Here is a 20,699-nt window from a genome sequence, read left to right on the forward strand (position 1 = left end):
ACAGTAATTTTTCTGATGCTCATGTTGAACCCACTGTAAATAATAATAAACGATAATTGTACCGACATTGTACATTCATTTCACCCAATTCATCTAAAGGGCAACTTTGTGTTGCCATTTATTACAGCCACCATAAAGGGCTTAGGAGACGTTTTCCTGAAGGATATCAGTTTGTTAAGTTATGACACAGGTGCAAACATGACATCTTCACGTTTAAACTGTTTATTTTATGCTATAGTGTAAACGAGTATATGTAAATACTGATTGAATGCAGTTTAAATTAAATGATCAAAAAACGTTTTGTTCCTTGGGATATTTTGTTAACACCGCCCACCGCTGTCTTTTACATGAAAACAACCGCACCACATAACCGTCGCCCCACGTGTCTCATAGCGTATTGCACAAAAACATCACGAGTGGCCGCTGCAGCTGTGTGTGGTACAAAGACAGCACATGGTAGCGTTTAGAAGCAGCTTGTAGCGACGGACACCACCGGGCTATAGCTTGTTCGAGTTCTCCGTTTGCAGATTACAATCGCATTAAGTTCACTCCGTCCACGCGCTCGCTGCACAGACGCGCTACGACTCTCAAGTCGTTTGTCTTTGTGCAGGCCTGTGAGCGAGCCTTAAATAGCGAGTTCGAGGACTTTAAACAAAAAAAAAACCCACTTAGTTCCACTCCCGCCTGCAGAAGCTGAGCATGTCGACTGGCACTAATGAAGCTAAAAGCTGCCCCATCCCCACCAGGGTGCTCACCCTGAAAGACTGGTCCCAGCTGCCCGACTGTTACAGCCAGACACCCGGGGGGACCCTCTTCTCCACCACGCCCGGAGGTAAGAACCGCGCGACGTCTCCTATTTAAAGCAACTTTTTTTTTTTTAATTCTTGAAATGCGTCAACGCCACGGAGAATCGTCGAAGCAGCTTTAACTCCGCGGTTTTTGTATCTGTCAAAACGCATAAAAGCAAACTATGTGCTCAGTCTCGCGAGAAGCTGCAAACAATGCAACACAAACACGCTTGAGGAAGGCGATGAAGGGTGTGGGTTTAAACACTACCGGCCCAAACTATCAAATAACTACACAAGCGTTAACGATCTGAAGGGTGCCGTGCAGTCAAGTTGTAGAAGTGTCTTGTTGTTCACATTGTGCACAGTGACAGTTGGCTGCAGCCCTCGTGTTGTCAGCACAGCAAGTTTGCTGCGATTTTGAGCGCCGTGGACACAACAACGGAAGCACTGTGTGCTTTTACATAAAAGAACACAATACACAAGTAGTATATTCTCGATTTTTACAAAAACCCATTTTTAGATAGCGATCAATTTGACTAGTGACAAATACATTTGTACATACTTCAATTGCTGAAAGCTAAACTATATTAACTTTGGCTTACACAAAAGATGCATGTTTATTGCCATAAACATGATAAAGTAACATTTGTGGTGGACATTGTCTTTTGTTGTGGCTGTGGACACAAGACACGATTTAACAAGTGACGTGTGATTTAAAGAGGGTGTATGCCAAAAAGGGTGGCGTGGTTTGTCTCCGCCTTGGTGGAGGAGTTGGAGGCCGTCCTATCCGCGCTGCTTTGCATTACAAGAACTGTCGAGAACATTCTGTACAAGTGAAGAGGAAGGAGGGAATGGAAATGTTTAATGCATGGAGGAACCGAGGGACATACATTTTGTTAGTATACACCGAAAACTGATGACCCTGCTAAATAGCAGAAAGACTTGTTTTCCACCTCGATGTGCAACACTTCACTCTGCTGGGGTCACGCCATATGTTGCTGGAACGCCAACACCCCCCCTTTTTTAATTTTTTTTTTTTAACAGGACCACTCCGCCCACACATCGGGCTGCCTTGCAATGTATCTCAAGCACTATGGCTTGCATTCCCACCCTCTTTCCTCGCCCCATCTTCTACCCCCACCCTCTGCTTTGCCTCCCTTTGTCCAGGGCGGCTTGCTCGACCGTTATTGCATAACATGTTTTTCCTCCTGGTGAGGTTGAGCAGGTTCAAACTCCGATAAAGAGGCAGCAGTTCACTCCCTGACTAAAGTAGTGTCCCGGTCAAACTCATCACAACACGCTATTTATGATGCTGTTTTTGCTTTGAGTTTCTCAAAGTCATGACGATGACAGACATTAGATTGGGACGGCTGTTTTAGATTGCGCAAGCGGTAGAAATCATCACAAACACTTATTTTTGTTTTATTGTCAAAGATGTTGCCAAGGAAAATGACAACATGTTGCTCTAATCCAACGACCTCCTGCTTCAATGAGAGAACATTTAGTTCTGTGATTTCCAAGAACTCCTGGCAGTGTCGGCCTTGAGCCCTCCCCCTCGCACACGAATATAGCTCTCCTTTTCCCACACAAATTCCCTCTGGTAGAGGAAATTGATACTCAACTTCCCCAATGTGCACATTGCACACATGCAAAAATGCTCCCAAAATAACCTAGGTTATTATTGTCAAAGATAACCTAGGTTATTTTGGGATGCGCCAGCTTTCAATCGGTTTGTCGTCAAAGAATCCTATGAAGGCAAATCAATGTCAAAATCAGGTCCATGCGAGCGTAGATCAAACATTTGTGAGCAAATTCTTGGAATTTTTGGAATGGATTTATTTCACTGTTTGTTGACCACCGGGTTGTCTGTCTGTGTCTCAGGTACCCGAATCATTTATGATAGGAAGTTTCTGTTGGATTGTCGAAACTCCCCATTGGCCCGGACCCCTCCTTGCTGCCTGCCGCAGATCCCTGGAGTGACGGTTCCTGCTACACACCCTATGGGGAAACTGCAGGATCTGAAGGAGGAGGCTGAAGAAGAGGAGAAGGATGTACCAGGTAAATATCTAACGGTCTAGTTATTCCTTTTTGCTGAGCTTTTATCCGTGTTAGTGTTTAATGACGAATGCACACTTCAAGGTTTATGTGACAATGCATATCGCAATACAATTTTCCTGCTTTTTGTGGTTCAATGAAATCAAAATAACCCAATTATCTACATAGCTCATAAACTAGGTTAGTGACTAGTTATGCAATTATCAATTTAATTTTGACATGTTTTTTTTTTTTGTTAAGATAATGAGTTTTTTTTAGTTTTGAGAATAGAGGGATTTTTATTTTTCTACTGCGGTTTTACTGACTATTCCGCTTCTTAAAGTTAGTTAGAGGTAACGAAACTTAATGGGAATAGAAGCCCTTATATATTTTTTAATTAAACTACATCGCTGCTGTCAAAGCAAACACCTAAAGGATTTATGTCACTCTTCTGGCTCCTTTGGGTTGCTAAACACACAGGACCTTTTGTGCAGTCTGGATTTGCGAGCTACACTCAAAGTCCGATGTTTTTTTTTTTTTCTTGCCTATCCTGTACACATTGATAACGTCTGTACTTTGTGATCTTCTCTTTAGTCCGTTGGGCTCTCACAGCAAACATAAATCTACCAGCTGATTGTCAAGCCCCTCCCATGTTTTAATCTTAACCGTTTCTTCTCTCCCTTTCAACAGATGACAACCAGTTTGAGATGGACATCTGAGCTCCAGTATTACCTCCTGTGGAGAATTATCATTTAAAAACCTCCAAGGTCATTCATGACTGTAATGCATATTACCTATGAAGCTTTTTTTTTTTTCCTCTTTTGTAAATAAAAGCTTTTGTGAGGAGCCAAAAAATTAATGGAAAAGTTATAAAACTAGGGTGTTTTTGATCCTAAAAGTGTTAAGCAGAAGAAATGGTGTTTAAAGGGCAGTGGCTTACACACTGCAGCAGGATTGAGAATAATCGATTTTGATTTCGCTTTTTTAAAATCTTTTGTAAATAACATTGTACAATGTAGCCTATTTTTTAAGTTGGGGAATACGGGATGAATACATTACGAATGTAGAGTTTTTCAATGCAGGCATCAGTTTTTCGTTTGTATATCCCCCCCCCCCTCCCCCCCCAGAAAACAGGGCGTCAGGGCCTTCTGGAAATCAGCCTCTTCTGTTTTGTATGGAGGGAGACCTGAAATGTGAATCATTTCAAATAAAGGCTATTCAGACTGCCAGCAATGGATTTTGTAGTTTTTTTTTTTCTTGTTCTGTTATCTACCTCATTCTATTTTTAACCATGTTTAGCACATTGCTATTCTTTTGAACTAAAGTATTAATGTAATGGAAACATTTGCGCACAGAAACCTGTGTATTTAATTGGTTGCAACTGTCTTGTGTATGGAATCTGCACCGCTGATGGGAACCCCCCTCACTGCGGCACACAGATGTGGCCCTGTTGGATCATTTAAGCTTTGGGTCAACTTCAAGTTAAACACTGTTGGGTTGCCCAAGAAGCAATGTTGACCTGTCAGACACATTGTAATCGTTAAACATCCAACGCTTGACCACTAAAACACGCCAGTCTATGAAAGCGAAATCCTTGGAAGCCTGAAGGCCTCAGTGTGCACAAGGTCGAGGCTGGGTATGCCCGTTTGTTCCGGCCACTGATTCGTAGGTTAGGGAGGCTGACTGAACGGGTCTGGTTGGTAGGCATGAGGTCCGCTCCAGCTCTAAGGCCATGCTGTGAAGTGACGTAAATTGTTTATTTAGTCAATATCTAGGAGGTCCCTCTGTGTGGGTCAGTCTGCTCAGGTGGTCTTGTCCCACGGCCTGGCAGGTGTGACCGACAAGCGCATAGCATTGCGTCAGACTACTTGTGCAAGTTTGCATGACCTCATCTGTGACTCTGAGCATGTGCTCTGTATCTGGCCCGTTTTGTAGTTGACTTTGTGCCATAATGTTACCACGCCCTACAGTAAATATTGCACCTGCTCGGTAGTGCAGAATGATAAGAGCTTGCTTTTGTTCAAAAGTGCTGATTAAGCTGCATGTTCAGTTTTTGTCTGTTTGTTCTGGGCACACAAGAAAAAAGACCACATGATTCTTTGACAGAGTTTAGAGGGATTGTTGGATTGGATGTTTTTGTGTACACTGAGGCGTAGGTATAATGTTACTTTATCCACATTTACCGCTAAACCAGATGTCAATCATCCCATGTCCTGTTCCGGGAGCAGCTTAAATGTCCAGTCCAAACACAGCTCTGGTGTTGAGAAGAAAATAATCAGGAGGATTGCTATGCCCCAGGTGTGTTAAAATAATTGATTGATTTCTACCACACTTCTAGAAGCAAGACACAGTCTAAAATTAGCGCTAACCACTCAACGTGTTTACAGAACAGTCCTCTACCTTCATCACAAGCTGCGTTGAAAAGCAATAATTCAGTGTACATACGGTGCACTGTAAGGAAAAAGGATTGTTGACTAGCTCAAAATGACTCATCCATGACTGACAAGTTGCACCCCTGCCATTCCTAATACGGGTTTAAAGCTTGTTCATTCTGGACAAATACTGATAAATCTTTGCATGAAAAATGTTCTTTCCTTTTATGCATCTAAACCACAGCATGATAATGTGGTGACCTACATTTTTCACTTGTAAAATCTGCCTGCATAGAATTGCCTTCCACTGCATGCTGTTCATAATTTAATAGCATGCAGTAATTGGCCCTTGGTGGTTTAAATTAAAAAATCGCTATAAACTGATTAAGTCAAGAATGTTATATTTTAGTGGTGAACAATTGCCCAGAGTGGTAGACCCCCGCTACTACGTTGATCACCGGGCATGTGTCACAATGACACGGGAGCATGCAGTCACTTTTCGGGACGAGGCATCCGTCACACAGTGGGGGCAAAAGGGGACTCAGTCTCGCCCCACCCTATGAAGCATTGTGCTTATCAGCTGTCTCCTGTGTCCACCACCATCTTCAACACCTCCTTGGGGACATGCCACGTCCCAGCCTGCTTCAAGGCCTCCAGCATCATCCCTGTTCCCCAGAAGCCCAGGGTCACAGGCCTGAATGACTACAGGCCCGTCGCTCTGACCTCCGTGTCATCCGCTCTGCAGAGAGGGTGATTGGCTGCAATCTGCCGTCTCTCCAGGACTTGTTCACTTCCAGGACTTTGAAGCGAGCCAGAAAGATTGTAGCCGTCCCCTCTCACCCCCGGACATGAACTCTTTGTGCCCCTTTCATCCGGCAGGAGGTTGAGGTCCATCAGGACCAAGATTTCCCGCCACACTAACAGTTTCTTCCCTTCGGCAGTCGGGCTCATCAACAGAGCCCGGGGCCCCCCCTGACTGACTCTCACTCTCTATATGCACATACACTTTGTCACTTGTCGCTAATATAATCTTTATTTCTTAACTTACTAACCCATAGATTTAGCGTACTAACGCATTTTATTATATTTTTATCTTATTTCTGAGCTACGTTGTCTGTTGCCCATTATTGCACTGTCTGCCGTCATGCACCAACCGCCAAGTCAAATTCCATGTATGTCTGACATATTATGGCAATAAACGTTTCCTTATTCCTGATTCCAAACACGCATCTGACAAAGCTCAGGTTGTTGTCTAGTAACGTGATGATCGCTACAAACCCTCGTGGTGTTTTGTGTGTCAAAATATAATTGCATACACGGTACCAGCCAAAAGTTTGGACACTCTTTCTCATTGAATTTGATGAAAAATGCTCTGACTGGTACTGTAAATTTCAGAGGTGACGGAATCACCACCCTGAAATATTAGAGACCGTAAGTGTGTAAATTTTTCATCTTGGCTTGTAGAGAACAAGCAAATGGCTTGATTGTCACCCACCCGTGTAACGTTGTTTTGGATGACATCATCCTCGCACCATCGTAAGTAACGTCTTTACAGACGACCACTCGTTGGGCTAAAATGAACTCTGGTGCTCTTGCTCCTTTGCCCTTTTCCACAGACAAACTATTCCCCGCCCCCCTTCTTCCAGTCAGAGGGGCGGGCCTGGCTCTATTTCAGTCAGCTGCTCCCGCTGAAGGCGTCGGGAGCAGATTTCGGGTTAAATTACCAGGGTGACGATGTAAACAGACAGTGGTATACACACAGCCGACTTGGTCCCAACACGACGGGAGCGGGGGGGAAGTGAAGTGGATTGCGTGTTTATCCCACGCACCGTGAACACGCTTAGATAGAGTTAAACTTGGCCTGGAGTCTAGCCAACTGTTTCACAGAGCGGCTGCTGTTGAGTGCGCCTGTAAAAAATGTCAATTCCTACATGTGCTGCGCTTTATTAACAGATTATGTTCCGTTTCTTGGAAAACACTGTGTATTTCATAACAGGTTTCCTCTGCTTAGCTCCTGTAAGGGAGCTTTCCAAACAGAGGACTGAATGAAAGTGAATCGATTATACACAGCTGGACCTACACTGAAGGAAAGCCTTGGCTTTGTTCACTATACAACAAACAGAGAATACAGAATTGTTGACGTGCAACACAAAGTATAGCAGAGCTGTGATATTCCTTGTTGGACAGTCTCAGGTCAGTCCCCTCACAGCTGCTGCCAGCCTATTGCTCAATATGTGTCCAGTAACAGTCCCTACCACCTTCCAACATGTCTCCCATGCTTGACTTTGTAATGGCTGTAAATATAGCTCAATGTGTGTATGGTAGAGGTCAGGTTGTGGTTCCTTGAGGGCACCGCTGGTCTACAACTCAGGCGTTGTACAATATTTTATCACACGTCGCTCCGCTGTCTGATATCAACTTGCAGAATATGAACTGTTTGCCACTGTCAGTGGCAGCTGTCAGGGTGGCTGGCCCCTGGTATGTCACTATGCTCATATTCTAGTTGTAGAATTTCACGTCTGATGGAGGAACTGAGATGATGTTGCACAACCCCCATCTTCAAACCCAATTACCTCTTTTCCGAACGTGAACTCCGCTGTAGTTAATAGTTACTTTAGAGATTAATAATACACCAACGGTATGTAGAACAGGATGCTTTGTTATAGATTAACATCTCTTCCACTACCAGCCCTCATGTGTTGTGTATGCATATGCTCTCACAATGAGGCGTGCGTTTGTCAGTGAGTGCTTCACTCTTTCAGTGAGCTGTCTCATCACTGCCTGCCTAAAAGAAGCCGAGAGCTCAACTTGTGCATATAGAGAGAGGCCCCCCAGCCATAGCTCTCTCGTCATTACAAAAATAGAGCACACTCACTTGACAGCTTTTCCATCAACACAACAATCTCGCAATCAGAAGAGTATACTATGGGGACCTTGTAGCCCAGGTCATTGTCAAGCACACACATGCAATCAGTCTTTTTGTTGTAAGCTTGCATGATAATAAGCAACAGTAAACGGGTTGAAAAGATAGAGTCAAGCAAAATTACTCCACAAATCATATTCAATATGTTTCAGGTAATTTGGTTGCTTCCATATACTGAGTTTATACTTGAGGGCTTTTCTATAAGTGGAAAATTAGAACATAAATAAAAAAAGACACTAGCTATGTTAGCTACATGACAAGACAACAGCTTGCAGCTTGTTCACTGAGGAAGAAACAGCAACAAGAGTGGAATTGACTGGGAGTAGTCTGACACCTGCTGGGAGAAAACCAGTAACGCACCTTAGACAAACAGGTGCATATGGTGAATAAAAACACATGCTGTAGTTGAATAAAAGAGCACCTAAAATAATTGTAAACATTTTATATATTTATGCCTTTATGCCTTTTCTTTCTCGTGTGTAATTGCGTCACTGGCTCAGTTATGTGGGCCGATTTTTATCAAGTCAGATGATTAAGAGTCACTGCTTTTAGCTGACGACTCACTGGTCATCGCTCTCGCTGGTGATTGGACGCCACGTACAGCGACCGTCATGTTAGCCAATCCCAGCTACTGTTGCCCACTAGCCCCACCCCTCGTCAGCGCCGTATTCTTAAATGACGTCACGTCCCGCAAACGCGATACGCACTGGGTTTTTATAGACACAGGGTCGCACATTGCGGTAACAAATTATTGTAAACGCGGAAAAAAGAGGAGGTTTCTTTCTACACAGACAGTGCTGCTATTTACAAAAGACTATTCATACGAAAGGTACGTGTACACAACAGGTCCCGAGGCGTTATTTCTGTTTGTTTGTGACATTACATTCATCATTAACTCAGGGGCCTGGGCAACGGAACAATGCTATGGGTTGGGGCCTGCAGGTGCCATTTGTTATTAATATTTAGCTCAGAATATTTCTTAAACATGAAATTATATTGATAACTTAACCTATTTTTGTTGCGACACGACATCATACGAATGGACCTACGTTTACACTACTGATATTAATAGACCGTTAATACCAAAAGGCTGATGTCAAAATGGTAATATTATAGCTAGCTTAATAGCCGAATTCAAATGAATGCTATGCGGCTAAATGTCAGTGAAGTTAAGTGTGTGGCACCCTACCTTTTTTTTATTTATGTTTTTTACTGAAACTGTCAAATGCTATATTAATGCTATCTTTTGTTGTCACTTTGTCGTGACTTGGCTCGGCCCGTGTGTTTGCCTTCGTGTGTATTCGTGAGATAGCTGTGGTCCTGGTCCAACGGGGTGTCTTCACATTCAGCCTCTCGGGTCTTGTGATGTGTTTCAGAGGCTACAGAGCTGCCCCTGTGCGAGTCTCAATTAAATAAGCCCCTATTTCGAATAAAATAGGCCTTGTATTGTGGACGTGTCTCGTAGGCCACATTTCTAGGGAAACTTGGATTTTCTGTTGTGTAATACTTTCACTTGACAAATTTGCTCTCAGCCCATAAAATCCCTCAGTGTCTCAGCACTTTACTGTTTACTTAAAAATATTACAAACAGCTTTTTTGTATTGTATGAAATTGAATGCAATTTTAAAATCACATTCTCAATTTCAGTTGGACATTTTCACTTTAAACCTACATAAGTAAGGGAACTTATTTATAAGTGGAAGTTCCAGGTGTCCTGCTAGATGTACCTGCCGTTTCCTAAACCAGTTTACACAATTTAGACCAGTTGCTTTGTTTTGGCCCTTTAGCCCCAAGAGGTATTGTTTTGATCAGGGTTTAATGGCTTCCCTAAGTGGTTTGTTTTTTACTCTACATTGTTAAAGGCCGGCGATTATATAACTTCCCATATTAACGAACCGACTATGCCTGTTTACTCGTTTTTGAAGGTAAAACCATCGTCAGAGAGACGTCTCCATGCCCTAGCTCACTCATTTGGTAAACAAATGACAAACATGCAAATGAACACTCACTGTGCAAGCTTTCATATGAAACCAAACCTGTAAATCACTTCTCATCAGAACTTGATACAATACCGAAGGCTTTTGCAGATTTATGTGTGTACAATAGAGCCAAGGTGACCCACAGTGTAAACTTTGATGCTGTGTAAACACCCTCACTGGTGTCAGATTACCCATTCTCCCTGTAAGGTCCCTTTTGAAAAAAGCTCTTCTCCACCTGTAGGCGGTAATGTAACACTCTCTATGGTCACAAATGACTTGAGATAGAGCAAAGATCCGACAGCCATCAACGCTTCCCTGTTAACTGGGACAGAGAGAAAGAGACATCTGATGATTGTGTTATTTCACTCTTTCTCGCTGCCTCAAGGTACAACAAAAACAAACCATCGGAGATCATTCTTTTCCTCCTGGAACACGGTAACCATAGTTACAGAGGCCTTGCCATCTGTCAGGGGGAGAGAAATGTGCGGACATCATTTGAATAGCGCTGCAAAGAGAAGCTTACTGCTGATTTTAAAGCAGGATGTACCACATTAAGTTATTTTTGTTTTAAATTATTTGTTTCTTATGAAATAAACTGTTTAACATTACCCTAGTCATCCTTAAACCACATTATTAATATTACAGAATTATTTAATCAAGAAACTTAAACAGTGTTAATAAATTCTAGCCTAATAAATACAATGTTGCCTTTCCAAAATGGAAACCATTTCTCTGTGTAACAATTGGAGAAATATCTCTTGACTCATTTCAGCTTACAGCATTGCTTTGTCATGGGCGGAGGAGTGGATGTAGATGGAGAGCCTGAGCAGTTAGAGTGCTATTTAGATGTTTACAGTGTAGATATACAACATGACAGGAATCCAGGGAGGTCTAGCTGACATGCTTTCCATCTTGCCCTCCTTCCTTTTCTTATGGCTGTTCTACATGAGCAAATCTAGACTCTAGACTTGCATGAGGTTAAGATGGACTCAGATCTGCCTTATCGGAATCCATTAAGTTGGTAAATGCCCTTTCTTACGAGGTCTAAAGTTGAACGGTTGACCTTAGGACACAAAGCTAATCACAAACATTTATTGGACTTTCCAAACAGCTGTGGAAATAAACTAAAAATAATTCCTGGTTAGACAATGGCATCAAAAATGTGTTGGTTTCACACACCTTACACACTAAAACTAAATGTGTGAGGTTGTTGTGTGTCTGCGTTTTTAACTAAGGAGGAAAAAGCAAAGTGACCCATTTGGTCACCGCAATCTCGTTCCTGCTCTCTTGCCCATGGCTCATTTGATTAGCATCGGCCTGCACTCTGTGAAGCTGACTCCTCTATTTGTAATGTCTGTGAACCTAACCGCTTATCTCTGTAGGTTCTGATGTGAGCCGTGATGACTGTTGACTCGTAAGACTCACTCGACGTGCAAACAGCGATATGCTGGGCTCGTCTTTGCCCGGGTTTTGTTCCCCATGCGATATTGCCAAGGCGTAAAGGGGCAGGAGGTGATTCCAGGGATTAGAGAGCGACTCTATGCTCCTCACTTTTCCATCCTGGGAAACAGTTGCATCATTTGTGTGTGCCTGTCTGAAAATGTTGTGTTCTCATAGAAGGACTCCGTGGAATTCCCTGCCTAATGTGACCCTCGAGGCTAATTTATACACACACACACACACACACACACCTCGGTTGATACAATACCACATTGTTCTGAATTTGCAAATTGGGAAACATTCACAGCAAACTAGTATGACCATGAGACCGTTTAAACGGACCTTTTCAATATATAAGAACCCCCAAATAGCGTATACCAGGGCTGGTCGGTATGGCCAAAAATTGATTGACAGTCACAGTATTCATTTTTTCTCCAAATAAACTCATTCATTCACTGACGCCAAAAAGGATCGCCGGCCACCTGAACAGCTGTTCACCGCTCTCGCTGTTACAAATTCACAAGCTGTCGCGTCGTGGTGTTTCACCCTGTTAAAGAGCATTTGTTGTTGTCACAAAGTTAAAACCACGACTTCATCTCAATACACGTAACACAAGTAGCTGCGCCCACAGCGGTGAGCGATAAACAACACATATTGCAGGCTGCCGAAGAGCGACAGTCGTTGCAGCTATACACCGGTATGACAGTGTGTGGAAAGTCATATGGCAAGGAAATTTGAAAGCGGTTATACCACCCAGCCCTAGTGTACACGGTTATTGTGTGTCCAACTTTTTACAACTGTAAATAGGTAATGACTTTTATGGCACTAATATAGGTTTAAAACAAATGTAGCGTTTGTATTAATTTATCGTTTTGCAAGTAAGTCAGTAGGAAACAAGGCATACTACTTTCTAATATTGACTTGTTGCCCTCAATTTTGACTTCACGCCCAAAGTATTGACTGGTATTGTTCTCTCTTCCCCCTGTTTTGACATCAGCAGTGTTTACATGACACCACATGTCCTCTGCCTGTCACTCTTTACTGGTGTCCTTTCTCGACAAACTAATATAACATCTATTACCCCTGTTTTCTTGCTCTTCAGGCAACAGTTTGTCTCAAAGATGAATTTTGAGCAGCCTCCTCCGTACCCAGGCAATGGCCCCACTGCTCCAGGCTACCCTGGCCAAGGCCCGCCCCAACAGGGCTACCCCCCTCAGGGGTATCCTCCACAAGGATACCCTGTAAACATGGCACAGCCTAATGCAGCGTACCCCAACTACCCTGCAGGACAGATGGGCCCCGGGGGTCCGTACCCTGGCCCTGGACAGCCTGCTTATGGATACCCTGGTCAAGCACAGCCTGGCTGGCAGGGGGGGCCTCCTCCTGGGCCCATGTACGGGGAAGCTCCAAAGAACACAGGTGAGTGGTAACAGGCGATGGCGATTAACCTCTTAGGACCTGCCGTCCACATGCGTGGACATCACATTTTAGGTTGTCTTTACCATACCACTTAATTTTGCTTAAGGGGGGCCTGATGTCCACATACGAGGCTAATTACTCTGCCATCTAGTGGTGTCAGAAGAGTAATACACATTACAGGTCAAATTCAAGATGTCATGGAACACCCTGGGAATTTCGGATGGCCACTCCCGACACAACCGTCGACCAGGTACAAATACCAAATAATTTTTGTGGCTGATTCTTGTGCAGATATGTACACAAGTGTTGTATGTTTGCCATGGCATGTAAATTTGGTAAAAGTAAGTGACAGTAACAATCTACAATGCCGCTAAACATGATGTCCACATACAGGGACAGAGGAATTTAGTGTTGATGAAAATGCTAAAATGTTAGCTAAAATGCTAACAACACAATGTGAGTGTAAAAACGTAGTTTGGGAAGATTTTGGTAGAAAATAATAGTTTACAACAGTACAGACAGATAAAGCATGATTTATTAATAAATCTACATGGTTTGTATTTGATAAGATGGAAAGATAGATAGCTAGCTAGCTAGCTAGTTAGACTTTTATTGTCATTCAAAAATATATAAAAGTGCATATCTGAACAAATTGTGTTGCATGATGGCTCTAAGATAGTTCAAATATTCATTTATTATAATGATTTTTCTCATGATTGGATTCCCAGAGAATATTCCTCTGTCAAGAGCAGAGCGGATACTGGGGACAATTGTTGGAGACGACTCAGAGGTGGAAGATTTGTCTGACATTGATGATCCTGTGGAGGATGCTGATTATCAACCTCCACCAAAGGAGCTGAACAGCAGTGAGGAGGACGATAGTGGGGATGAGGACCCCATTCCACAGCCCAGTGAGCCCAGCAGGGGACGTAAACGTTACTGTGGTGAAAATGAAGAAGCAGAGTGTTCAGCGACTCACAAACGTCGGCGTCAGACTCAGCAGGTGGAGGTTGATGGCTCAAATGATGGCCCTGAAGAGCCAACACCAGGACCAAGACGTCAAGGACAGTCCAAGAATGGACGTGGAATGCGCTGGACTGCTACTCCGTTGACACCAAACCTAGTTCAGTTTGAGCATGACGAGGAAACCGAGCATGACAGAGAAGGCTGGACCCCACTGAACTATGTGGAGCAGTATATTGATAAAGATTTGATCAAAATGATTGCAGATTGCTCTAATGCAACATCACTGGCTAAAAGTGGGAAACTACTCAAAACAACTGTTGACGAGGTGTATCATTTTTTTGGTGCCTGTATTTTGATGTCCTGTGTCCCATACCCGCAAATAAGGATGTACTGGTCCAAAGCCTTACATTTCCCTGCCATCACTGAAAGATTCACACGCGACAGATTTTTCAGACTGAGGCAATCCCTCAAAGTGCTCATTGATGATGACGTTCCAGAAGACCTGAAGAAATGTGACAAATTCTGGAAGGTGAGACCTTTTCTTGATCGCATTCTAAAAGGTTGCAGGTCTCAGGCTCGGCCAGAATGCGTATCTATTGATGAGCAGATGATTCCATTTACTGGAGCCTGTCCGTGTCGCCAGTATCTGCCAATGAAGCCAAACCCAGTTGGCATGAAAAACTTTGTTTGCGCTACAGCAGATGGCATTGTGCTGGACTTTGACATATATCAAGGTGCAGATGCACTGCGTGAGCAGGTTGAAGAACCAGAAGATCTGGGTCTTGGAAGCTTAGTCATCGATCGTCTCTGTCAAACTCTGCATCCTGGTACAAAGTTGTATTGTGATCGGTTCTTCACAACCATTGCCGGTGTGGAACGAATGATGAAGAAACACGTCTACGTGACTGGTACAGTTATGAAGAATCGGGTTGCTGCACCAGTGCAGAAGCTACCAACTGACAAAGCAATGAAAAAGGCTGGAAGAGGCACCTCAGCAGAAGTTACCACTGGAGATGGAAACATTGGCGTTGTGAAGTGGTATGACAATAAACCAGTACTGATGATGTCTGTTGTTCATGCTATTCAACCAGAAGACACCTGCAAGCGATGGGACAAGAAACTGAAGCGATATGTGACTATCTCACGACCAAGTATTATCCGTGAATACAACTCCAAGATGGGTGGGGTTGACTTGGTCGACAGAATGATGAGCTATTATCGCATGAACATTCGCACTAAAAAGTGGACACTGCGGATGCTAATGCACTTCATGGATCTGGCATTGGCCAACAGCTGGCTACTGTACCGCAAAGATCTTGTTGTATGTGGTACACCAAAGAAGGCAATCATGCAGTTCCTTGAGTTCCGCATGGAAGTGGCTAAGGCCTTCTTGGCCCAGCGTGACAATGGTGTACCAGAAGACGATGCAGACCTTTCAGAACAAGGGAAAAAAGGTCAAGTGAAGGAAGTGCCCCATATCTCAATCCGCAGAAGGGCCAATGCACATCTTCCAGAGGTGGTCAACCTGAAGAATGCGGCCCGCTGCAGAGCGCCAGGCTGCTCTGGGAAATCACGAGTGCAGTGTGGGACATGCAAGGTGTTTCTGTGCTTGCAAAGGGATCGCAACTGTTACACCGCTTTTCACACATAGGTGTGAACATGTTCATAGAGAAAAAAAGGCATTCCTAGTTTGAAATAGTGATAGTTTTGGACTGTATTGTTATTGTTGATTATTGGTTTTGGAAATATAAAATATTTCTTGCAAATTTTGTTTTTACATAGCCATGTTCAGAAATGGAAATAGACAGTTTTAGATGGAACAGTGACATGTATACTATATATTTATACCTTGTCACAGAAATGAGCTCTTCCTGCAACTGTTTGCAGCACTTCAAATGAGCCGTAGTGTCGATGTGACTGTGCTGAAGGGTGCAAAATGTTTTTTCTAGTTTTGTCTTTGCACTGTTTGTTCAAAACATGTTCAAAAACATGTCCATATGTGTTTTGAAGGAAAGGAAAAGCTGTGTGCTGTGTTCAGGTTGGTAAATAAAGAGTAGAACACTTTATTTCAAAATGATGACTTTTGTGTTCTATGGGAATTTGGACCGAGTGTACACGTATGTGGACATCATTTTTCTCAAAAACCACATCATGTCAAATGATGATTCTTAGTTTGTATACTAATCAGGTCCCAATAAGCCCAAATAGCAAAGAGAAATTAAAAATGCACACCAAATAAGAGCTTGGGTCTTAGGAGGTTAATGCAAACGACGGGCGAAAGACGCGCTGAGCCAAAAATATACGATTTGTGTTATCGACCAGACAACCCGCACATTGAGCTTGATTTTATTATTATGAGATTGTATTTTCAAAAGGGACACATTTTAGTAGCTATTGATTCCTGAAACGACATTCGTTCCCTCTTATCACATTGGCGTTTAGCTTCATTGTGACATTTCATCAGCAGATCAATCCAAACCGAGTTGTGCTGGAAATGTCTGTGATAAAAGAACATTGATTCACAATTTGGGAAGTATTTGATCAGTTTTGCAATGTTAAAATAAATATTCCTCAAAGCCTTGAATTAGTCTAGAGTTACCTTTTTTGAAACAGAAAAAACAGGTATAACTAATAAAATGAGCGGTGACTGAATTGCATTAAGCTGCTTTTGGTTTCAGGGTCCCAGTGTTGTTCATTCTGTCGTAGTTTAATGGCACTCTTGAATAAAACTGATATTTAACTTTGACAACAAGGGAAATAGTCTACTGTTAAAAGGTAACTATTATTCTCATTAGGAATTAATGTGACATTTATTTCAAGATAAATTGATTGAGCTCTAAAGTGGGGGGGAAAATGCTCATCTTGATTTCTCCAAGATGAAGCCGGAACCATCAAATGTTTGACTTTCCTGTGAAAACCCACCAAAAAACAACTTCATTCTGTCTTTTGACTAAATGATGAGAGCTGAAAAAAGCCAAAAGCTTTTGGCTACGACAAGCAAGTCATTAAGGATTTAAATGTATAAAGTTGAGCAGATATACAAGCTGTGAATCAAACATTTAAAAAAAGACACACGTCACGCTTACAAAAGATTCAAAATGATCATGTGCAAGGCTTCCTGAGAAAACCTTTTTAAACACCGTATTGTATGACAGAGTGGGGAGGTGTCACTGCTCATGTAACTGATCAAGATAAGCTTCTTCTGATGGAATAAAAGCTGAGTGTTCTGCTATCAAGAGCATGCCTTGAATCATCTTGATAACAAAAAGCATTCATTCATTCTTAAATATTGGCCAATCATTAACTAGTCATTTCATTATCAGAGTCCAGCCGTGAGCTAGCGTCACCTAATCTATTTCGCAGGGCCGGTCACCTTGGTAACAAACCGCCCTCTGTCACGAGTCACTGCACCTGGTTGTTATGTGCTGGATACCCGTCTCCCTCCACATGAATCATTAATCAAAACCACAAGGAACGGAGACTTGGACTTGTTCTCTCTTTTTGCTGTGTGTGTGTGGAACAGATGGAGAAGTTCACACATGGGTAACATAATCCTTTCACATGACTTATTGAGACACATTGACTGAAGGTGAAGGAAAGCTGCTGCTGTACGACACATTACAAAAATTAATTGTTTCACAATGCCTCAAAAGCAGCGCTGATGTTACTCAACAGTATCTGTGCCGCATCATGGCGCTGGGCTGCTGTGGCGTCACCATGGCGATGTGTCACCTCCCAGGATAAATGAAAGTAGAGCAGCCACGGTTACACTTGAGCCTAACGATGAATCAGCCCGGGTTTTACGTGATTCGAGAAAATGAATCACTAATTGTTTTATTCCAAATTGGATCACCTGGATGCTCCCCCCCCCCCCCCCTCTCTCTTTTCTCCAGTGTACGTGGTGGAGGACAGGAGAAGGGACGACTCGGGAGACACATGCCTGACAGCCTGCTGGACGGCTCTGTGTTGCTGCTGTCTGTGGGACATGCTGACATAACTTTACCCCCCCCCCCTCATGTTCGCCCCCCATTTCTGTGCCTCAAGCCCTCCCCTCATCTGCCTTATACCTCACACTCCTTTTACAAATCCACCCCTCTCCGTCTATAAATAAAAGCCTTGATTCCAATATGGAAGCCTCATCTACCTTGATGTGACCCCCCCCCCCTCCCAGCACTGACCGGCCCACCTTGTCCAGGGGCTACTCCGTAGCAGCTTGTACCTAGCTTCTCAACGTAACCCTACATTTCAGGCTACTCTTTATAATCTTACAATAATGCACACACACATAAAGATAAAAACACATTAACACACGGTACACTTGGATCTCAGGCTCATCTGGTGTGAGGCTTTCTTGGCACTTTATGATGATTACCTCTGTAAGATACTACTCCTGCTTGTCCTGCCAATCATTTGCTGCACTCCCTTCTGCTTCGCCGATGGTAACCCCTTACCGCGGACACCCCCCAACCCCCCACCCCAAAGGCCACCAAGACCCTGGCTGTTGATGAGCCACAGGCCGCTCTTAAGTCAACGCCTGAAATGTATCCCTTTCAGTTGCACAGGGGCTGTTTTTTTGCCGCCGTATGTCTTCAGGTGGAATCATATGAATGCGTTTTTAAAGATGACAGCGATTTGGTGATTACTGTTAACAGTCAATGGCCACATGTTTTTTTTTTTGTTTTTTTTTTCCATGATCTAGCTATGAAAGAATAAAAATCGGATGTTATTTTTATCATAAACCTTAAAATAAACTGAAAGTATGGAGGAAAAAAAGTGCTTGCTTAACAGAAGACACCAAATGACCTGTCTGATGCCTTTTGTTTTGCCTTGATGAAAAACATTGCATTAAAATGATTTATTCCCATAAAGCGGAAGACTTTGTCATCTGTGTAAATCAGCTATGTGCAACGTTACAGGAGTATGGATCCACTGCAGCCGCCGAAGGCCTGACCGAATCAATCAACTATTTATAACACAGCTGCCTGACAAGTTTACAAAAGTGAAACCAGAGAACAGGAGAGACTCTTTTAAACTAATATGAGGATGGAATAAAGTAAGGATGTGTCAGGGCTTGCACAGTAGTAAAGATCAACAAAGCAGATCTAATCCAGTATTTGGTAGTTTGAGATCTGTACTTGATATTTTGACTTCACTTTAATTTACCTGTTAGGGGCATTTAAAAATTACATTTAAGATTAAAATGTTATTCAGAATCAATGTATGATTTTGTAAAATGTGTATTTTTATAGATGGAAGTACTTCTTGAATATTATCATTGCTCGCAGGCATTCTGCAAAATGTCTTTTTTTTTACAAAAAATTGTGACCACAGGGACTTGGGTGTAACATATTGCCGCTTAATCTGATATGGTAAACACAGAGCTGTGAGAGTAAACTGTTTTGAATTGTAGGCCCCACAACTAAAAGACCAAAACAGCATAACCAGTGAATGCACAGAAAGTGAAAGTTAAACAAATAGGACGGCACGTGTGTTCTGACTCTGACAATACATTTAAAACATCAAGGATTAAAGATGGAGTAAAAATCCGAAATCGGACGATATTTGTTCATCTATTCATGAAATATAAAATGTCACTAAAGCACTTTTGCCAAAACGAATTAAAATTATTTCTCATTTTATGAGGAAAGAGCCTTAAAAGACGTTCAAATCAGAGAGTAAAAAAATAATTAAATACTCTCAATTGCAAATCATATTGTTTGACGTTGTCATGGTGACGTGACATGTTGCAGCAAAGTGCTGTACCATTCATATTTACACCATTGCAGTGATTCTCAACTGGTGGGTCGCGGTCCCTTTGCATGGGAAAATAAAAATTGGAAAAAAAAGAAAAAAATTCATCCTGTGATTTTATTTTGAAGGGACTTTTTTAATGCAGCGGACTGTCGGGTTTTTTGACTGCTCGTCCGTCCATGTTTTCAGCAGCGTGTGCCAGGTTGGGTCAAACCATTCTGATATGGGGGGGACATTGGGGTTTTTGGATAATTAAACATCCTGAATATAAAATTCAGCTTATGAACTTGATTTTGAATACATTTGAGATGTTGAGAATGTTCCTCGATTTGGGTCGCGGCTTGTCATTAAGGGCTGATGGATGGGTCCTGGAGCCAGACCAGTTGAGAATCACTCATCTAAAGCACTCACTCGACCACTTACCAGGTGACGTCAGCTGGGTCCATGGGGGATCAGGTGTTAGGAGAAGGGGCGGGACTTGGGGATTGACTCCGTCCTAAAACTGAGCTGCTGGTTTGCCGCTGAGTCGCGGGGTGATTCTCGGTGGGTTTGTTAACGTTGCACTGCTATTTCTCCCACGGACCTGTTCCTTGCTGTGGTCATTCCTGGGTCGAGGTGTAGTAAAAACCGCCTGGAGCACGTGAAAGGAACAGAGAGCCGCCGTTAACGTTAGTAGCAACACGGGACATGATAGGACAACTGGGACTCACTGACGTCACCCGGTTAATGGATAGGTGTCTGTACGTCACTTCCTGGTTTGGCTGTTTCCACAAAAAATGAGGTCGTTTAAAAAAAAAGTTTTTTTTTCTGAACAGCTTTAATGAAAAATAATATTTAATGAATCAGTAAATTTCTGTTTTTTTAATGCTTTATGTTTCAGTACGAATCTAATACCACAGGCCCAACACACATGCTGTTCTATCCGTTCTGTGATCTATTGTTATTATAAAATATTAACTTGATGCTTAAATCTCCTGTAACACCGCTGAAAGGGTACAAGTACATTCAAATGATTGCGATAAAAAAA

The 20,699-nt window shown here is 42.7% G+C and overlaps 2 protein-coding genes and 1 long non-coding RNA gene across 3 annotated transcripts; 2 read left to right on the forward strand and 1 right to left on the reverse strand.

The window, feature by feature from the left end:
* The first annotated feature begins 405 nt into the window (after window positions 1-405).
* eif4ebp3l (eukaryotic translation initiation factor 4E binding protein 3, like) lies at window positions 406-4,051 on the forward strand. The gene is made up of 3 exons (XM_037459762.2): window positions 406-832; window positions 2,670-2,846; window positions 3,513-4,051. The coding sequence occupies exons 1-3, from the start codon at window positions 700-702 to the stop codon at window positions 3,539-3,541; spliced, it is 339 nt and encodes a 112-aa protein (XP_037315659.1). The 5' UTR covers window positions 406-699; the 3' UTR covers window positions 3,542-4,051.
* LOC119210110 (uncharacterized) lies at window positions 647-2,738 on the reverse strand. Its single transcript, XR_005119623.2, has 2 exons — window positions 2,633-2,738; window positions 647-1,613 (listed from the first exon to the last, which is right to left on the reverse strand). It is a non-coding gene; the product is annotated as an uncharacterized LOC119210110 (long non-coding RNA).
* Window positions 4,052-8,786: 4,735 nt separating the features above from the next.
* On the forward strand, window positions 8,787-18,789 carry zgc:165573 (cysteine-rich and transmembrane domain-containing protein 1). Its single transcript, XM_037459760.2, has 3 exons — window positions 8,787-8,946; window positions 12,639-12,955; window positions 17,815-18,789. The coding sequence occupies exons 2-3, from the start codon at window positions 12,658-12,660 to the stop codon at window positions 17,916-17,918; spliced, it is 402 nt and encodes a 133-aa protein (XP_037315657.1). The 5' UTR covers window positions 8,787-8,946; window positions 12,639-12,657; the 3' UTR covers window positions 17,919-18,789.
* Window positions 18,790-20,699: the final 1,910 nt, after the last annotated feature.

Source organism: Pungitius pungitius, chromosome 2 (genome assembly GCF_949316345.1).
Source record: "Pungitius pungitius chromosome 2, fPunPun2.1, whole genome shotgun sequence".
Lineage (NCBI taxonomy): Eukaryota > Metazoa > Chordata > Actinopteri > Perciformes > Gasterosteidae > Pungitius > Pungitius pungitius.